Raw genomic sequence first — 18,909 nt, 5'->3', positions numbered from 1 at the left:
ATTAAACGCTTAGTAAAGATGCATGGTTAAAAACTCAACAGTAAAAACCATAGTGTCTTTAAGTCAATAGTGACATTAAGAGCGTTTCCATATGAACACAATGTAATGAGAACTCAGGATTGGGACTAAACAGCTGTGACGAAAAAAGGCTTTGGTTTCCTCTGCATTAAGACTGGACTTTGGAGCAATAGAAAAGGTTTTATGTGGTCCGAGGAGTCCAGATCACCCCTATTCCAGAGTGATGGGCAAATCAGGGTAAGAAGGGAATCACATGAAGCAATGCATCCATCATGCAACAGCTGGCTGCTGCACAGTGCTCTGGAGGCTGCTTCAGTCGCTCAAGTCTAGGCTAAGTTCTTAAAAACAAAGTCAAACCATCAATGTTTTTTTTTTTAAACAATGTATTTTTGCATCTGTATTCATATGAAACAAATGTAATAAAACAATAATTGAAAGTAATATTATTATTAGCACTATTTAAAAAAAAAAGTTTGAAGGCAAATCTGGAAAGAGGTTTCTAGAGCAGAGCACTTTTGATGTAAGACAGGAGACAAATGTTCTGGTTGAGGAGCGTCTGTATGGTGGTCCACGTCCTCTCTAACAGCTTGAGCACATTTTCCGTCTCCTGCATGAGGACAGGCTGCTCAGCGATTAACCGCAGGTGAAGCTAAAAGTGAATAAAGTAAAAACTAGAATGAGTAACCACAAAAAAAAGACTAGAAACAGTTCAGACTAGAAACTATTTTGCTTTTATCTCTGAAAAGGAAAGTTTTATAAATAAATTGAAAGTGTTAATTAGCAAGATTCTGAGGCTTGTGGCCAGGAAAGTGGAAAAAAAGATTTCAGACCCATTGATTACGAGTGAAGCGAGTGACGTCAAAGCTGTTGTTTAACTTTTTTATAGAATAATTATTAAGGGGTAACATGAATGAAGTGGTTTGAGAGATTTAATTACTGATTTATCAATAATATAAATGACAGAAAACAAAAGTAAGTACTAATAAATAACATATTTTAATAGAGATAATGAAGTTCTGCTGCCATCTGCTGGCTAAGTCCAAAAACTAATTTTGTCTTGCATTGAAAATAACAGAAATGTCAGGCATTATTTTAACGGGTGTTCAAGCCAAACCAGGACTTTTGATTGTGCAAAATAACAGAAAACAGTTATAAGAGTAAAAACTTCCTTTATTACTCTATATAATCCTCTGCTACTGTAATACACTAATTCTATTGTTTCCTATCCTTAGTGCTTGGATTTTTCGTAAGCTTGGATGGCTTAGAGCGAGATCAGGACTGTATGGAGTATGTGGCAATAACTACTAGCGGGGTTCCTGTAATGTGCAAGTGGTGTTGGTGAATGACTGTGTGTACAGTTCCCACAGACAGATGCGTCTCTTCCGTAAGACAAGTGTCCATCAATTTTAGAGAATTAGGCATTCCACCCGCTGAATGTTTATGGGATGACTGCAGCAGAAACATCATTCATGTTCTTTAAAAAATTTGCACCGTTCGGATGTTTAACTACGGCTAAGCGCATCATCATTCACAAGACACTGTTAACTTGAACATACCGTGCATACCCTCGAGAGATTTTTTTTGAGGATTCGTAAAAAGAAAAATAATAATGGATGCCGTGCATGCTCTCTAATCTACAGTGTAGTAGTTTAAAAAAAAAAAAAAAAAAAAAAAAAAAAACACACACACCTTCAGGAACAGAGCTAGATAGGCCTGCGCCAAGTCGAAGTCTTGATTTAGCCGCAGCATGCTGCTGATCATCCTGAGGAAGCTCTGCATGACACTAAGGCTCCCACCCATGTCCGGTGCCAAGCTTCGCAGCTCTGTGTCAATAGCAGCAGGGCCCAACTCCTTCAGGTGCCTCACTGCCGCCTCGTCTGAAACAGGTGAAACAATAAAATGCAGTACCCAAAATAAAGAAAGACTTGTAGTTGGTTACGTGTGCAGGCTCAAGGCGGAATCTTAAGGAGATTATTGGCCTTACAGAGATTGCTGTCTAGTGCTTCTTCGAGCAGGACGTAGAAAGGAGATTTTTGGGCCAGAACTCCAAAGTTGAAGACCTTGGACTGTGCAAGAGAAAGATAATAAATAATAAAAAGATAACAAAAATACAATATTAAAGATCTGAGCATGATGAGAGAGAGTGAGAGTGCACTAATCGTCTGTTTACCTGCTCTTCTGATGACTTTTCAGGAAGAGCGAACTGCGGCACAAGTCCAGGAACAGTGGGGATAAAAAAGGGTGCGGCTTTGGGCACTTTAGGAGGCTCTTTCGGCTTGTTTCTTTTCTGTGATGACAAAACTGAGTGTTAGTTAATAGTGACAAAAAACTAAACAAGCAAAAAAAAAAAGAAAATAATCTACAGAAGAATTTTACAGTACACACACACGTACCTTAATGATGTCCAGATGGAGAAGATTCTTCCAGCGTGAATCCGGCAGCAGAGAGAGAGTGACTAGCTGCTCGTCCAGCTGCGCAGGAGACACATACTCATCCATTTCCGAGCTCTGGTCTTCCAAGACCTCATCTTCGTCGTCTGTTGGCATACAAGCCACAACATTGATCTCAGCATGTGTAACAAACAATGATGCTAAATTTTCTTTGATGTGAGCGGATATGAAAAAAACCCTCACCTTTGCTCGGGCAGGTGGCAGGTAGCATGACCACTGTAGGTTCATAGTCTGTAGGTAGAGGGCGCAGTGACACCAAGCTACACAATGTGGTGTTAGACCTGGAACACAAAAGGTGCTGGGGTTTAGGCATCAATTAAAGAAAACCAGAAATCTAGGAATAGTACTTTTTTTTTTTTTTAAATCAGAATAGCTTTTGGGTGCTCCTCAGGTATCCATGTTAGGTCCTTAAATGTTTTTAAACTATATACAACAACAGAAACGATAAGAGTCACGCTATTAATACCATACAGTGAATACATTTAATTTGCTAAAGGCGTGTCACAAGTATACAGCTAGTTTATTATTTATCTGCCATGTTAGAAACATGAAGCATGAATTTGTCATATGGTTGCATGCCACATGTAGAGTTCCTCCTTTTCCTCTTAAGTGGTTTTAAAGAAAAGTAATTTAAGTTTGGCTAATAAGATATTTTTGGGACATCCAGCATTATGGATGTTCTCATTAAAGTGTCTGGCAGGCAATGCTGTAAAATTAATTGCCCCCTTTTTTTTTTTTTTTTTTGCATATTTGTCACACTTAAATGATTGAGATAATCAAGCAAATTTTAATATTGCACAACAATAACATGAGTAAATACAAAATGCAGTTTTTAAATAATGATTTCATTTATAAAGACAGAAAAAAGGTTGTACAAGCCTGCTTGGCCCTATGTGAAAAAGTAATTGCCTCTAAACCTTAAAACTCGACAACAACTGGAATCAAGCATTTGCGATAATGCATCTGTAAATGAGTCTTTCACATCGCTGTGGAGGAATTTTCACCCACTCTTCTTTGCAGAGTTGTTTTAATTCAGCCAGATTGGAGGGTTTAACCTAAGTAAGGTCCTGCCACAGCAGCTCATACGGAGTTAAGTCTGGACTTTGACTAGGTCTTTAAAAACCCTTAAATATTAATGATTAATTTTTTGAGCCATTCAAAGGTAAACCTGCTGGTGTGTCTCCTTCAGGATTTTCTGGCAGAGCAATTGCAGAACTCATGTTTCCATCAATTATGGCAAATCGTCCAGGTCCTAAAGCTGCAAAGCAGCCCAGATCAGCACACTACCACCACCATGTTTCACTGTTGGAATGATGTTCTTTTTACGCAATACTGCAACTACTACTTAAATGATTAAAATTAAACAAACTTTATTATGACACAACGATAACCTGAGTAAATACTAAAAGCAGTTTTTAAATGATGATTTCATTTATTAAGGGGAAAAAAAGCTGTCCAAACCTGCCTGGCCCTATGTGAAAAAGTAATTGCCCCCTAAACCTAATAACCGGCAACAACTGCCATCAAGCGTTTAAGATAACTGGAAATCAGTCTGAGAATTTTTTACCCCCTCTTCCTTGCAGAATTGTTTTAATTTAACCTGTTTAAAACTGGACCTTAACTGAATGAGGTGAGACATGCACATAGATTCCTATGTGTGTGTGTGTATGCATGTAGAGTTGTTGAGATATGGTGAGGCATGGTGCACATACAAACAGAAGGCACCCTATTTTAAGATACACAGATTTATTATCTAGTCATAATTAGATGAACCATGACATGCGTTGTCTGTCCGTCAGTAAAACCCAGCCCACACACACATTACAGAGCTTGTTTGCTGTCATACTGTGTCATAATTTAAGGTCGTTTAGTGTCAGGGATGTACTTACAATTTTAAAACCAAATTTAGATCCTCATAGAGAGAACTTAAATTGGGTAGAAAAAGGGGGTTAATAATCACTTACACAGGGAAACAAGAACATTCAGCTTGAGTATGAGTGCAGTCGTAAAAGAAGCAGAAAAAAAAGCAGAAGTACTAGGAAGATAAGTAATATTAGAAGGGTAAAAGGAAGTAGAAGAACAAGTAGTAGTAGCAGCAGAAGTAGAAGTAGTAGAAGAAGGAAAAAAAGTAGAGAATGAAGTAGAAGTAGTAAACTGTAAAGAAGCTGAATAAGTGAGTAAGAGAACTACTACTGTTATTGTTGATCCATGGACCCAATGAAACAGCTACAGCGAAGACGAAGATTTCTTACCAGAGATAAATCCCCAGACTGTCCACGTGGGCAGAGGCTAGGACATTCCCTGTAGGAGAGAAGCTGACGCTCACGGCTGCCGTGTCTACCAGGAAACAGTCGACCAAACTGCATCCGTAACACAGTAAGTGAGAGTAAGAGAGAGAGAAAGCGAGGGAGAAAACGTGTTTACCACAAGGCCACAGGCACAAAGATAACCCATCATGCTTAAAGCCTCGCTATTCGAAGCTAAACAAGATAAACATTATCTCTAGAGACGGTTTCACTAGGCTGCGTTCATTAAGAAGCGAGCTGGATGACTCGACAAAAAGGTCATCGTACACAATCAGGCAAAGTAAATCATTCAGAAAGCGAAACCGAGTAAACGCTTGGCCTTCCCCTCTTTCAGATGAGTTTACTTTTGAGACGACGTCATTGTCTGTCTGAGAAAAAAGTCTTACCTGCCGGATGGAAGGTCCCACGTCCTAATGGTACAGTCCATGGAGGCTGTTATCAACCATCGTCCATCTGGGCTGAAAGTCTGCCCAGGTTAAAAAATTATTATTATGATCAAACCAAGATGAACGCACGTTGAACCTCAATAAGTTCAGAAATTGTGCAACCTTTTGGAAGAGAGAGAGAGAGAGAGGAAAAAACAAAACCTCACCATATCATTAATCTGCCCACGCTGGCCAGAGAAGTGACGCACGATCCGCTTCATCTCCACGTCGAAGATACTGATCGTGAAGTCATCGAGAGCGATGGCCAGCATCCCACTGAGGAAAATCGTCATTTATACATTATAGAAACATGTGGGCGAAAAAAAAAAAACAGCTGCTTCTTATAACAACAAAAAATGCTTCCGTATTTTTAAGGCAAATGAAAGATGCTTGAATAACACATCCACCTAGAACTGACAAACTCTATATATATCAGCAAAAGGTCACACGTTTTTTTTTTTTTTTAATTATTATTTTTTTGGATTTTTTCCTGATTTTCTCCCTAATTTAGTCGTGGTCAATTCCTCCCCATCACTAGGGGGCTCCCACATTTAGGCTACTACTACCATTCAGTCGGGAAGGCCGAAGACTATCACGTGTTTCCTCCGAACCGCATTTTTTTTCGAACTGCTTGCTCACGCACTGTTAGGGGCGGAGTAACACATTCGAAGGAAAGCGCTAGCCACTCCTTCCGCGTGCGCAAGCTCACAAACGCTCCTAAATGGCTGTAGAGCCGTGATTATTGTGGGAGCACAAACTACCTCTCATCCATCCCCTCTTAGAGAGCTTGGCCAATTAGCTTTCTCTAGACCTCTGGCTGTAAGAGGTAACAGCATCACCCGGTGATCAACCAGCGATCCCCAGATTATAGTTTGAGCACTTTACCACTGCGCCACTCGGAGGCAAGGTCACACTTTTTAAAGTTCAGACTTACACCTCAGCAGTCCGCTCTCACCTGTCTCTGTGCAAAAGTGTTGAAGCCGGCGCCGCTTGCAGGCTGTGTGTGTTCAACAGTTCTTTCGATTTGAACTTCCACACCTTCAGCAGACGATCTGCTCCGGCGCTCACCATCACCTGGTTCAGCGCGTCCACGGAGACGCCACGGACCGGCCCTGAGTGTGCTGCAAATACATCAAACATGAGCCTTCTGAAACCATAAAAGTCATTTAGTAAGGCAGCTGGGAGTGACGTGTCCCAGTGTTGTGAGCTGACCTCGATCTTGGCCGTACTGTCCTCTGTGAAGTCCTGACTGCATGTTATAAGCGTCTATGTGTCCCGAAGACAACGCAATCACAGCAAAGTTCCCGCAAGAAGTGATGTCTACAGCCTGTTGGGGCAAGATTTTAAAACTGAGATATTATGTCACATTTAATGTTAAACGATCAATCTTGTAAAAAACACACACAAACACAGACCGTAGCGTGAACGTTGAGAGCCCGATTCTTGTTGAAATGATCCGGTTCCAGCCTGTGGGCGCCCATAGAGCCTTTCCGATAATTCCAAGTCGTGGTCAGGACAAAACCCTGGTGGCAGGCCACAATGCCGTCCCAGTCGCCCTGACGTGCCGTTTCTATACACGCAGAACCGACATGCAAGTGAATATCTTGTACATGACTAAATACCACACTCAATATTTAAAAGGACACATTCATAAAAATTGCATAAACCTTTCAACTGCAGAATCTATTAAAGTCCTGTGTTAGATTTACAATGTGCATTATGACTGCATTTACATTAACGAGAAAAACATCCTCCCCGACTACTGAAGACAAATTGTTAATTACATTTTTTTCATGGTTTTCTTGCAAGCTTATTTATCACATCACTATTCATTAAGCCTCATCACTGTAGGTAATACACAACGCTCTGAGCAGGGTTGTGTCTCCTTGCTTGTATGCAGCTTTTGACATTTATTGATCACAGTGTTGTCCTTGAGAGATTAGAAAATGTTGGACCAGTTAAAGGAACAGCTCCCTCCCTAAGGACTTATTTTACTCTAATTATTCTGCGGATGTAAATAGTGATTTCTCTATGGATAATAAAGTAAAGTTTGGTGTTCCACACAGCTCTGTTTTAGGCCCACTAATCTTCTCTGTATAAATAGCTTAACCACAGTAGATGCTAGGTATCTTCTTTCTCCTTAATTCTGACAAACCTTCAAACAAACGACTCTGCAATATTATGTCTAAATAACTAATGTCTATGTGTTAGCCATGAAACATTAATGTACTCAAACTACTTTCAACTTCGTCAAAACTGATGCCAAACTATTACAAACCACAAATTTTCCACAAAGCTACCTACAGAGAACCTACGCGACCCCATGTTTTGCTATGAATTTTCAAGACTTGTCAAGAACTACTAGTTCTCTCAAACTTTACACAATTAGGAAAGACTTGCTACATTTTGTTGTTATGAAAGGCAACAATTTTTGGGACTTTTTCTAAAAAGTCTGTTTTGGATACCTTCTTATGAACATTCTTTTTAGAAACATTTAAATCCAGATGGCTCAAAAACAAATACATCTTCATTTACGCACACTACATTTCCGATGGAAATAGTTAGCTAGTACTGCACTAGTTGTGAACCCGTCTATTGTCCAGTAGGGGAGGTGTCATAAACCTTTCAGCTGCAAAATCTAGTAAAGTCCTGTATTAGATTTATAGTGTATATTATGACTGCATTTACATTAACGAGAAAAGTATCCTCCCTAACTAAAAAGGACAAGTGCTAGTAAAAAATTTCCATGGTTTTCTTGCGGGCTTATTCATTACCTGATTATTCTTTAAGCCTCATCACTGTACCGAAACAGCGCTGGTTAAAGTGGTAAATTACCTACCTCGCCAGTCAGTAGTGGGTAATACACAACCTTCTGATCAGGGTTAAGTGAACATGCAGTACACATTTGCAGAATGACAGTAAGTGGTTCTTAGAAGAACCATGGCAATTTTTGAGGCACTCTTAAGTTGAAAATGTTAGGGAAGTTTTGAGGTTGGAGAACAGCTAATTGTAGGAAGTTGGTATATTTGTGGACTATATTAGGAGAATTCTACTGATTTACCTGCATTACCTGGCCATATAAACCAAGTTACCCCATTTTCTTTGCTAATACCAGGTCGGATGATTCCAGCAGCCAAAATGCACAAAGTGACTAAGCTTTTCAGGCAAAACTCTGTACTTGCTTTAAAACAAAATCGCAGTTCAAGATAACGAGTCGTAATATTTCATACAATTTCATTGGTTAAATCTTTCATCTTCAACATTCTATTTCTCAATTACAGTTAAACGTAGCAAACGTGATACTTTAACTCAAAGCTACGTCCATTCCCATGAAATTCCATTCTCTTATCTTGACAAATTATGCTTAAACCCTAACCAAAACTCAGCAAAACTTTATGAATGTGCTTCATAATAAGTGTAATAAGATAAGTATCAAGCGTTTACAGTAACGCAGTAATCTTCAACAATCTACCCACAATGATGGGTGAGAGGTTTTCTCTTCTAAGTAAACACACCGTCACTTAAAAAAAGAAGAAGAAAATTTATGCTCTGCTTACGTATGTGATACAAAGGAGGACAAAAGGTCAAAAGAATTTAGTGACATACGACCAATAGAGAAAGAAAGAAAGAAAGAAAAAAAAGCAGTTAAAAAGAGAGGTAGAGAGATGCATACCTGAGGCAAAAGTGGTGATGGGTGGAAGTTTCGCGGTGTCGTACGTCACCCCTTTCTTTTTGGCTTTCTTCTTGGTAAAAGACCCTGGATGAGAAATGATAAAAGAAATGCAATGAACAGGGCCAATTGCAGATTCGAGAATTTCCATGCGTTTCCATTACTACGAAATAAAAGTGATTCTCGATCCAAAACAAAATAAATAAATAAATGGAAACACCATTCACTCAAAGCAAAACCAATTCTTTTAAAACATGATTTTGTCAAACATATCCATGAATTTCTCAAATAACTAAATAATGTTTGCACATCAACCTGCAAATCCATATAATGCATTAATTATTAAAAATGTAAAAGCTCGGACAGCTTTTGTTCTGTTTTTCAGATGGAAAAATAAATAAATAAATAAATAAATACTTAGTAGTGTATTGTTTCAGTTTTGGATAAATCTTTTTTTAGTTTTGACTGAGTAATCAGATTGGACGAGAGGCGTTCCACGAGTCGTGTTAACAAGCATAACAGCACTGGGACGTGGAATCATATCGATTAATTACACTAAATAGGTGAAAGTAGGTCTGTACGGTCCGCAGTACTGATGATAGAGCAGCTGGCTACCTAAACCATTCAAAAACAGTCATGGAAGCACTTTCTGCAAGACAATACACTTGATCATATGATGTCATCATAAACAGCACTTTTTCTCCTCCGTCGTTCTGTTGCCTCTAAACGTTCGTGGCAAACACGAGCTATCTAGCTAACTTATTCTAACACAAGGCTGAATCCCAAATCCCCCTCTAATCCCTGATCAAGGGCACTACTTGAGAAACAAAGAATGTGTAGTGAGTGGATCAAAGGATTCTACACCCCACATATTCCATTTAATGCTATTTGGGAATTAACCCTACAACCCTAGAAGTTTCGCAGGTTTGTCCACCACCTGTGCATAGTTTATTCTACTCAGCTTTGCCTTCATAGTACCAGAAAGAATTACTTTCAAGTACAAGAAGAACTACTTTTACCTCTGTAACTTACACTAACTGGCGGTCGCCAGCTCCGGTAGTATGCATGTTGGTGCAGCAAAATACAATGAAATAAACAAATCCTAATATGTTGATGAATATCACTCGGTCTCGTGTGATATTGCTTCATTTTACCACAGCGCTGTTTGATTCTCAAATCTGATTTGAAACGAGGCATTGATTTACTTTCTACGGCTAGAAAGCAAAAAGGTTCATATTAATTAGGTTTGTATTAATGGACTTTTTGTTTCCATAATAACATCTCACACGAAGACTTGCATGACCTAAAAAAACTACACATTTTAAAGAAAACATTTCTAATCTTATAATCAGTGATGTTTTGAAGTTGTCAGCGATGGGAAATTTTTCATGAGTTGGCACAATTCAGCTTCTCCTTCTGAAAAGATGAGCTAATGTTAAATTTCATAAGACAGACAAGAGAGAGAGAAAAAAAAGGCTGATGAGGGGACCTGTTTACTGTTTATACTGTATATGATTACCCCAGAGAACAGAACAGGAACTGACTTGTTCTGCGGACATTCCACAACATTTAACAGACCTATAAATGGCGTGTGATTAATAGAAAACCACAAACATACAGTATTTACAGTTTAAAGGGACACTCCGGCCAAAATCTAAAATGAAACCATTGACGCAGCAGCAGATGTAATGAAGTCATGGTGAGAGTTCCCAGTCTGAACACAGAGAAAAGCCCTGCTGATTATTGATAAGCAGATTTAAATTATGACAGAGGTTATGGTGGATATTTGGGTGGGAGGACAATAGGGGTGGGACGAGATGGCAATGGAGGGCGGTGCTCACTAGAAAACAATAGACAGAAGGATTATGCAAGTCACAGAAATGACTGGAAGGAATGACTTTTTTTTTTCCCTTTAATTAACTATGAAGACCACCAACAGGAAGAGAAGACCCAAGTATTGTTTTCGAGTCAAATAAGTGAAGTTTGCAACACTATATTATTATATCACTACTTTAATGTAGGCTCGCGATCTTACATGATTTTGGTGTTCGTCATCTTGCTAACAGTTAAACGAGCAAAGCAACTGTTAGTGGATGTTAACTAGTTATACTTGCTTTAAAGTGCTGACTGTGCACTACATCTCCAATTTTACAACGGTAACCGCTTTATAATCTGACCCTAAAAGACAAGGGGGTGTTCAAATTACACCGGGACTCATGAATGAAGGTGTAAAACAGGGTGACGTTTCCAGAACACTTCAAGCATGGTACTGTGATGAGACTCTAAGCCGGAGTGAAATATTTGAATGGTGCAAACCCTGGGATAAGTGTGTTAGTGCATTTTACTTTTTTAACTGCGTTATATTATTGTGTGATCAAAAGTCCCGGTTTGACTTGAACGCCTCTTATATCAACCCATAGTAAAACAATCAAATTGAGGAACTCCAGAAGATCTTTCTGATTTGGTGTCCGGTCAGGAGATAAATGATGTGCTTGGACATACAGCACTGTGCAAATCCTTAGGAACCATATCATATGCTGTACCAATTTGGTTATACATGTTTATTATAGCTGCATAATTATGTACAGAATCATTCAGTATTTCCATATATAACTTAAAAATAAATAAATAAATAACATTAAAGGAGAATATATGCATGGCTGTAAAGAAAAAAATATATAGTACAATACAGGCCAGTTTTCAGATGGAAACAAAAAACCTAATGTACGCCTCTGGGATTTGCATAATAATAGAAAGGAGCGGGTGTGACAAAGTTACCATAATAAGAATATATTATCCAGCAAGCTCAAAAAAAACTAACACCTGTTTTACTTATAGTACTGTGCAAATGTCTTTGTTCACATACAAAAATATGGCATAAGCAAAAGATGCTTTTGAAAACATTTCTGCATAAAAGAAACGTATAAAGAAAAATAAAGAGTAATAAAAGAAAGGCAATATTTAGAGTGAAAACTCACTGCTTAAAATCAAGAGTTTTAGGCACAATTTTGTGTAGTTTAATAAGAAAACAGCTGTTAGGTTTTATTAAGCATGCTGGAGAATAAGAGTTTTATATATATATATATAAATACAATACATGTGATCTACTTCTATGATTTGTTCGCATTTATCCATTCATAAATCGAGGACTTACTGGAAGTGAGACCTGGAAATACCAGGTACTGTGCTGACTTCATGACTTCATCAGGGCAAATATTACATTTAATTCTAGTTTTATAACAGAGTCTACATATAACTCCTGGGAAATGATATCGAGTCGTGACTTCGATGTAGCTTCACTGTAGTGACTCAGTACTTATTACATAATACGCTTTTAAGACTGCAAAAGGTTGTATAGTTAGGAAGAAGAAACAAAAGTCCTACCATGTCCCAGACTCTTGTTGAACCTTTCATGAACAGTAGAAAAAGACTGCAGTGAGCCATCTTGGCCTGAAAATATCAAAAACGTATAGATCATGTTATCTTGTAAAACACATAATAAAGTTAGATTTCTTTTATTTTTAAATACTTAAACACATAAGAAAACAAAACAAAACAAAACAAGAAAACATACTGGCACTGAGGATCTGTTGTCCAGTCTGGTCATAGTGTTTGATCTTGGTGGGCGGGGCACTGTGACCCATTCGAAATCTCAGCAGACGTCCCTCACCTCCGGCCACGTCAAAAATCCACACCTACAAAGGGAAAAAAAAAACAAAAAAAACAGGAAGGTCTTTGTTTTACTTCTATGTGATTAATAAAGGAATGGTAAATCCAATGACTACAATAGAAGCAAGTAGAAATTTCTTTGGTGATCAGGAATGAGGAGACGGGAAAAAATGTTGTGGAGGGAAAAAAAAGCAAAAACAAAAAAATGTGACGAACCCGGATGGCATTATCAGCTCCGTTAGTGAGGAGCAAGGGTTCTCCGTGCAGGAAGGTGAGACCAGCTATGGCCGTGGTGTGTGCGTCTCTCATCTGACCAATCAGCTTCTTCTCTTCCAAATCCCATAATCCGATGTGTCCGACAGGACTCCCAGCAGCCATTACTGAATGTCCATCTACATGGATAAAATAAATGTGGAATATTATTAGTATTAATACACCATATAAAAAACGAAAAGCAAAACACAAGCGTTTTGAGTTCTCAATTCTAATTAGTCAGTTGCAGGAGAAATACACTTTTTGTAATATGTTGATTCCATAGCAACAGCTAAATGACATGAACAGATGTGCCACGTAAACGTAGATGTTTATAAAAAAAGATGTTTATTTAAGAAAGGAGTCTCCAGTGTCGGAACTTTGGAGTTGATTCTTTAACACTTTTAATGTGAGAAAGTCTTTTAGGTGCTTTGCAATAATTTAATGTTTTTTTGGCTACACGACAAAGAAAAAAAAAAAAAGAAAGAGAGAGGTTGTTGGGACAACTGCTATAATGTATAAATAAGAGCATGAACAAACTTTGCTTTGCGGGCGATCCTCAATGCGACAAGAAATAGAAAAGAAAAAGTGCATAATGTAGGAAAACTTTACGAGACTTTATGTCGTTATTTAAATAACATCTATTAAAAACGTACCTCGGAGCCATAACTGTGATTCTTGGTACAGTCATTGATTACTTCCCCACAGCACACTTCCCCTGCTTTTGTTCTTAATTACTTGTATATGATACAAAGCAATGGCAAAATGACCTGTTCTGAAGGACAAGGCGGTGATCGGACCCCAATCTTGCTGAAACTTCATCAGAGTTTCGTCAAATTTGATGTTGTGGATGACGATCTGTCCTGATGCCAAGCCCACACCCACCACGTCCACTGCTGGAGTCTAGTACAAAAGCCATTGAGAAAACTGGATTAAATATTTATCCCTTCAAAAAAAAAAAAAAAAAAAGCTTTGACTTCTTTTTAAAAAAATCTCTCTGACCTGCTGAAGAACGGTCACTGCCGATCCCCAACCAGGAAACGTGAACAGAAGTTTGCTGAGGACAAAGACGCAGGTCTGGCAAGGTTACGTTCACATAACAAGCCATGTTGCACAATTATGATTTTTCCGGTCAAATCGGATCTGTGGTTCACGTTCATAATTACAAGTGACTATTATCTATCTCTAACGTAGACGTGACTGTCTGCCAACCCACACCAATACATCTCTGTGCAGTGAAATCCTCTCGAACTCTGTGCAGAAATTACACAGGCATTGAAAAACTCTCAATGCTCTGTTCCTCTAGGTTTTTGTTTGGACAGACTCAAACGTCTACTAAAATCACTGGTTTCTCCGCCGTCCTCCATTGTTAAAATGAAATCCCCCTCGAAGGCAAGAAATTGCATATCGGAGACCACATACGAAAGTGACTCAAATCTGCTCTGAAATCATCAGACGTGTGCATTTGAGTCACTTTAGGTTGGTAATGTTAACGTTGCCCAAATGTACACATGCAACACCAGGATGGAAAAAAAAACAAAAAAAAAAATCACTCTCTCTCAATACAACTAACAACCATCTTTAACCACCTAGAACTTGAAGAATAATTTAACTCACAGCTCGAAACCAATTCTGGAATCTGATTGGTCAGAATGTCGATTCGTTTCCTCTAACATTAGAATCATCTACATGGTTTATAATAATCTGTTCGTTGCTATTAGGAGATTATATAATCTATACATCCATACATATACTAATTAAGGTAACATATACGCTTTGTTTTTATCGTTGTTTCAATCATTTATTTTCTTACAACACCAGCACACACCACACTGTTTAAATCATACCTCTATACATTCACTTGTTCTTTATAACGCTTATCCTGTACAGCTTGGCCTTGGCGGGAGGCCTGGAGCGCATCTCTGGGAACATTCGGGGCACGACACAGGGTACACCCAGGACGGGCTGCCAATCCATCACAGTGCACAAGCACACACACTAGCACACACTGGGCAATTTTGGAAACAAAACCTCGACCTTGGAAGTGCAAGGACACAATGCGAACGGCTACATCGCTGCGCCACCTAGTGCTTTATAGATTTTTTTTTTATGATGGACATTATGCTGAAAGGTTAACAAGGTGTTAGGTTGCTTTAAATCATCATACTTTGATTTGACGTTCCATAACTGAAGAGTCCCCTGACTGCTCCCAAACAAGATCTTATTCAGGTAAGTGCTCGGGTGCATAACGGCCCGGACTTCAAAAGTGGACTTGTCAAAGGAGATCTCCAAGTACACTTCTAAAAAAAAAGAAGAAGAAGAAGAACATAGGTCAGGGTAAAAAAATAAAAAATCCAAATAAACACTGTGACATCAGTGGAATTAACGTGACTTTCAAACTTGCTGTATCGTCAAAACGTTTATATAAGCACCTTCTGACTCGACGTCCCAGATAATGACAGCATTGTTCTTGTCCACAGATATCAAATGGTCTCCAAATGGAAGCAGTAGATGGACATCAGCTTGGTGGCCTTCGTAAGTGTGAACGACCTGAAACACAGATTATGACACATCCATGCATACACATCATTTTTTGTTATTTTTAAGGTAGGAATCAATTAGGAGTCTTAAATTTTTTTTATTTCTTACATTTTATTACTTGTCTGAGATCTCGTTCTGAGATGTGTTTTTTTCTGCTCATTCCAGTTGCAAAAAGCGTTTTTTTCCTTTTTAAAGTTACTCTAGCCTTACGGGGAAAAAAACTTTAAACTTATCTGTACATTCTTCTGAATCTTTCTCATCAAGGAGCATTTTCTCCTACAGATCAGATTTTTTTTTCCCCCCATACCATTCTGTGACTTTCGTTTTTCAAAATCATCTCCGATTGAGATCAGTGTTTTTCCCCTGATTCTGAGGTTTGATACAAAGCACTTAAGGTGTATAATTGTATGCACAGCAGTACTGAGACAGGATTGGCTGACTGGGTAACTTCATGTCTACAGGTGTTATTAACTACTAACTAATGTGCAGTAGAAATTTCACCTCAGTGTTCTTTGCAAAAGCCGAAACGCCTTTGCCGTGTGCAGCGTAGACGAGCATCCTGTCAGCGGCGAGATAGGCGATGTCTTCAGGAAGCGCGTTACCTGGATAACAAACCAAAACGCTTAAATAAAAAATTTAAAAAAGAACGTTGAAACAAAAAGAATGTTGAAATATTGTCCCGAAAATGTGTGTGTACTACTTACTGACAGCGACAATTCCAAGTTTCTTAACCTGCAAAAGGTTAGGGACAGGATCAGATTCCAGACATAAGGAAAATTTTTTACTTAATTTAATGTGTTAATAGTCTAGAGCGCACCACCTGTAGGATTATAAAGGAAGGGCAACATTTTACCGGCTTAAATGCAAACATGTATATAGAGATACATCGGCATACGGATGGCCTCCCTTACAAATTTTTGCATTAAGAATTTTGCAAGAAATTAACATCGGTGTACGGAGCGTTTCGGCGTACGACCAAACTAACGAATCAAACGCCAGGTAAGTTGCAGGTACGTCCACGAGCCGCTTAAAACTTGTTTGCATCAGTAAACAAAGTGAGTTTACAAATTTTTCGCATTCATTTCAGTCAACAAAAGCAAATTCAAAAGAGTCAACCCACCATACCAGTGTTGACTTCGGTACGAGTTTGAAAGCTATGTGATTTTTCTTGATTTCCGTTCTTAATATTGGTAATATTTCTGGGTGGCTGGAAGGGATAATCTGCATTTATATTATTTCTTATAAGATTTATATCACAATACGAACAGATTAGAGTCGTACGCTGAGGTTCCAATGTACATTAAAATTAATTTTATTACAGTCAGTGGGGCAACACATGAATTGCCTTACAAAATAAATGAGATACATTGCTGAATCACACTTGCACACCACATCTCTAACCCATATAGTTCTTTGCAAAATTATATTTACAAACTATAAACAACAACAAAAAGGGTGGCTTTTTATAACCTCCCCCAGAGCATGGATTTGTATCTTATGATGATAGTGGTCCCTTCAGTGTCCGCGCGTGCGCGTAGATACAGCGCGCGCGCTCACAGCTTAAATGTTCCGTGCAGAAACCGGTCACGTGATCAAAACGACATCATTTTAAAGCTCTCGAATGTTAATTTACGCGTAAAATAAAACCGAACACATACATTATACATTTTATTACTTTTTTTATATATAGGGTGATAAGTAACAGTTTTAAACACAGTTGAATGTTAAGGTTCAGGTTTAAACCAACTGCATATTTAAATATGGTTCAGACCAACATTTAGATTTTAGCATTAAGATCCAAGCACAATATTATAACAATGACGACTGAGCTGTTTTTGTTGACTCACATTGTAGGTGTGGAAACACTGACCGACCGCCGTCACCACGTAAAACTCCCGGTGTTTCTTATGGAAACGGAGCACGTGCGGAAGGTGGCTGGAGTAAAGCCCGAGTGCTCTAAATCCAGAGAATATCGCGCTTCCCTTTTTCCCCACCGCGGACATCGTGGAGGTCTGCGTCTAACCCGGACTTGTAGAATGTTACATATAACGCGTAGACTTAAAACATGTTTTAAGCACTCCACTGCTCGCACTGCGTAAACGGGCGAGTGGTGTTGATATGCGGTGTTACACTCAAAAAGTTCCGAGTCGCGCTTCAGCACCACGCAGTCAGTTCCTACGGCATGGACTTTGTAAAGATAATTGGAAAAATGTAAATAATTCATTTTAGTAAAGTGCTAAGTTTATTTCTTAAAAAACAACAAAACACAATACAGCAGATAATTTAAAAAATGAAATACAATGAAAGACATTTGTAAAAAGGATTTTAGTCAAAAAAGTGATTTTAGTTTAAAATTCGATACTTTTTTCTCTTTTAAAAATGTGCACATTTATTACGTAAAAATAATATCAACACAATTGAAAAACAATACACAAAATTTTAAATAATGAAAGAAATCTGTAAATAAAAAACAATATGTAACTCAAAATAAGTGATTTTAGTTAAAAAGTTTTATTTAAGATTTTTTAAAATTTTACTAAAAAAAGGTAGTGAAAAAAAGGTGGTGTAAGAACGACATTTCTTATAAATTTTATATTAAAGTGTATTTCTTAAAGAAAATAAACACATTTTGAAAATAAATAAATAAATCAATAGATAGATAAATAAAATTGAAAAACCCTGAACTAAATCTAAAAAAAAAAGATTTTAGTCAAAAAGCGATTTCAGTTAAAGTGTTTATTTCAGATTTTTTATTTTAGTAAATAAAGTATTTGTTAAAAGAACTACAGTGTACAATTTCTTTTTGTTAAACTTTATTTTTTAAAAATAACAAAATAACACTGTTAAAAAACATTAAAAATAAATACAAATTAAAACCAGGAAAGAAATCTGTAAAATTAAAAAACAAGAAGTAATAAAGTTCATGTTTGCATATAATGTCTAAATAAATAAAGGCTTTAAATAGTAATCCCTAATCACAGCAAAGTTACAGTGCTACACAGTTTAGTGTTTTCACTGCATTAATACAACAACAACAACTCAACAACAAAACTCCTTCTTCCATCAACCGAGTCGTCCTTGAGACGAATCAGGTTTTAAAGCCAAGAGCAGAGTGAGTCAAAAACTCTAATCCGAGATCATTGGCAGTAAACAAAAAACATAAAATAGGCATATAAATTACGGGTTCGTTTCCAGATATTTGCACCAACATCTCATGAACCTGCGCACACAATCTTCTGGGCTGCAGACAGAGGTTTGCTGGCGTTTCTGGTTAGGACAGACGTTCATCTGGTATAAAATGAAACAGAATGAAGTTAAAACTTTTTTGTAATGCTTATCTTTAAACCACCAACTCAAGTAAAGTAAAATAAATGGATATGGCCTTACAATACTGATATTAAGGTGCTTCGTTATTTTTTCTAATTGTTTTAACTCCTGAGATTCCCTAGGTTCTGTGTAGAGTACTTTCCTCCATTTAAAAATGCATCTAGTACTATTTGCCATCTGAAAAGGAGAAAAAAAACAACTGAGAACACAATCTTTTAGACTTTCAAACTTGATTGATAGTTAGTAGAGAC

At 37.8% G+C, this 18,909-nt stretch overlaps 1 protein-coding gene across 1 annotated transcript; it reads right to left on the bottom strand.

Moving 5' to 3' along the window:
• Positions 1-415: 415 nt before the first annotated feature.
• On the bottom strand, positions 416-17,449 carry wdr36 (WD repeat domain 36). The gene is made up of 23 exons (XM_053485998.1): positions 17,179-17,449; positions 16,036-16,063; positions 15,833-15,933; positions 15,223-15,340; positions 14,958-15,090; positions 13,793-13,847; positions 13,561-13,693; positions 12,755-12,930; positions 12,444-12,564; positions 12,254-12,319; positions 8,873-8,956; positions 6,615-6,769; positions 6,412-6,526; positions 6,155-6,320; positions 5,367-5,475; positions 5,161-5,240; positions 4,721-4,828; positions 2,652-2,749; positions 2,412-2,554; positions 2,189-2,305; positions 2,003-2,084; positions 1,708-1,895; positions 416-667 (listed from the first exon to the last, which is right to left on the bottom strand). Exons 1-23 carry the CDS (start codon positions 17,332-17,334, stop codon positions 518-520), a joined length of 2,682 nt encoding a protein of 893 aa, XP_053341973.1. The 5' UTR covers positions 17,335-17,449; the 3' UTR covers positions 416-517.
• Between the last annotated feature and the right edge of the window lie 1,460 nt (positions 17,450-18,909).

This window comes from Clarias gariepinus, chromosome 24 (genome assembly GCF_024256425.1).
Source record: "Clarias gariepinus isolate MV-2021 ecotype Netherlands chromosome 24, CGAR_prim_01v2, whole genome shotgun sequence".
Classification (NCBI taxonomy): Eukaryota; Metazoa; Chordata; class Actinopteri; order Siluriformes; family Clariidae; genus Clarias; species Clarias gariepinus.
This window is presented reverse-complemented; position numbering and strand designations above follow the sequence as displayed.

Bases quoted from the DNA above. Each gene is read 5' to 3' on its own strand.
- wdr36 (XM_053485998.1), bottom strand. From the start codon at position 17,334: ATGTCCGCGGTGGGGAAAAAGGGAAGCGCGATATTCTCTGGATTTAGA. The intron at 6,321-6,411 runs GTCAGCTCACAA...ATGTATTTGCAG, and splicing joins ACAGTACGGCCAAGATCGAG to CACACTCAGGGCCGGTCCGT. The intron at 2,085-2,188 runs GTAAACAGACGA...TCTCTTGCACAG, and splicing joins AAAAGTCATCAGAAGAGCAG to TCCAAGGTCTTCAACTTTGG.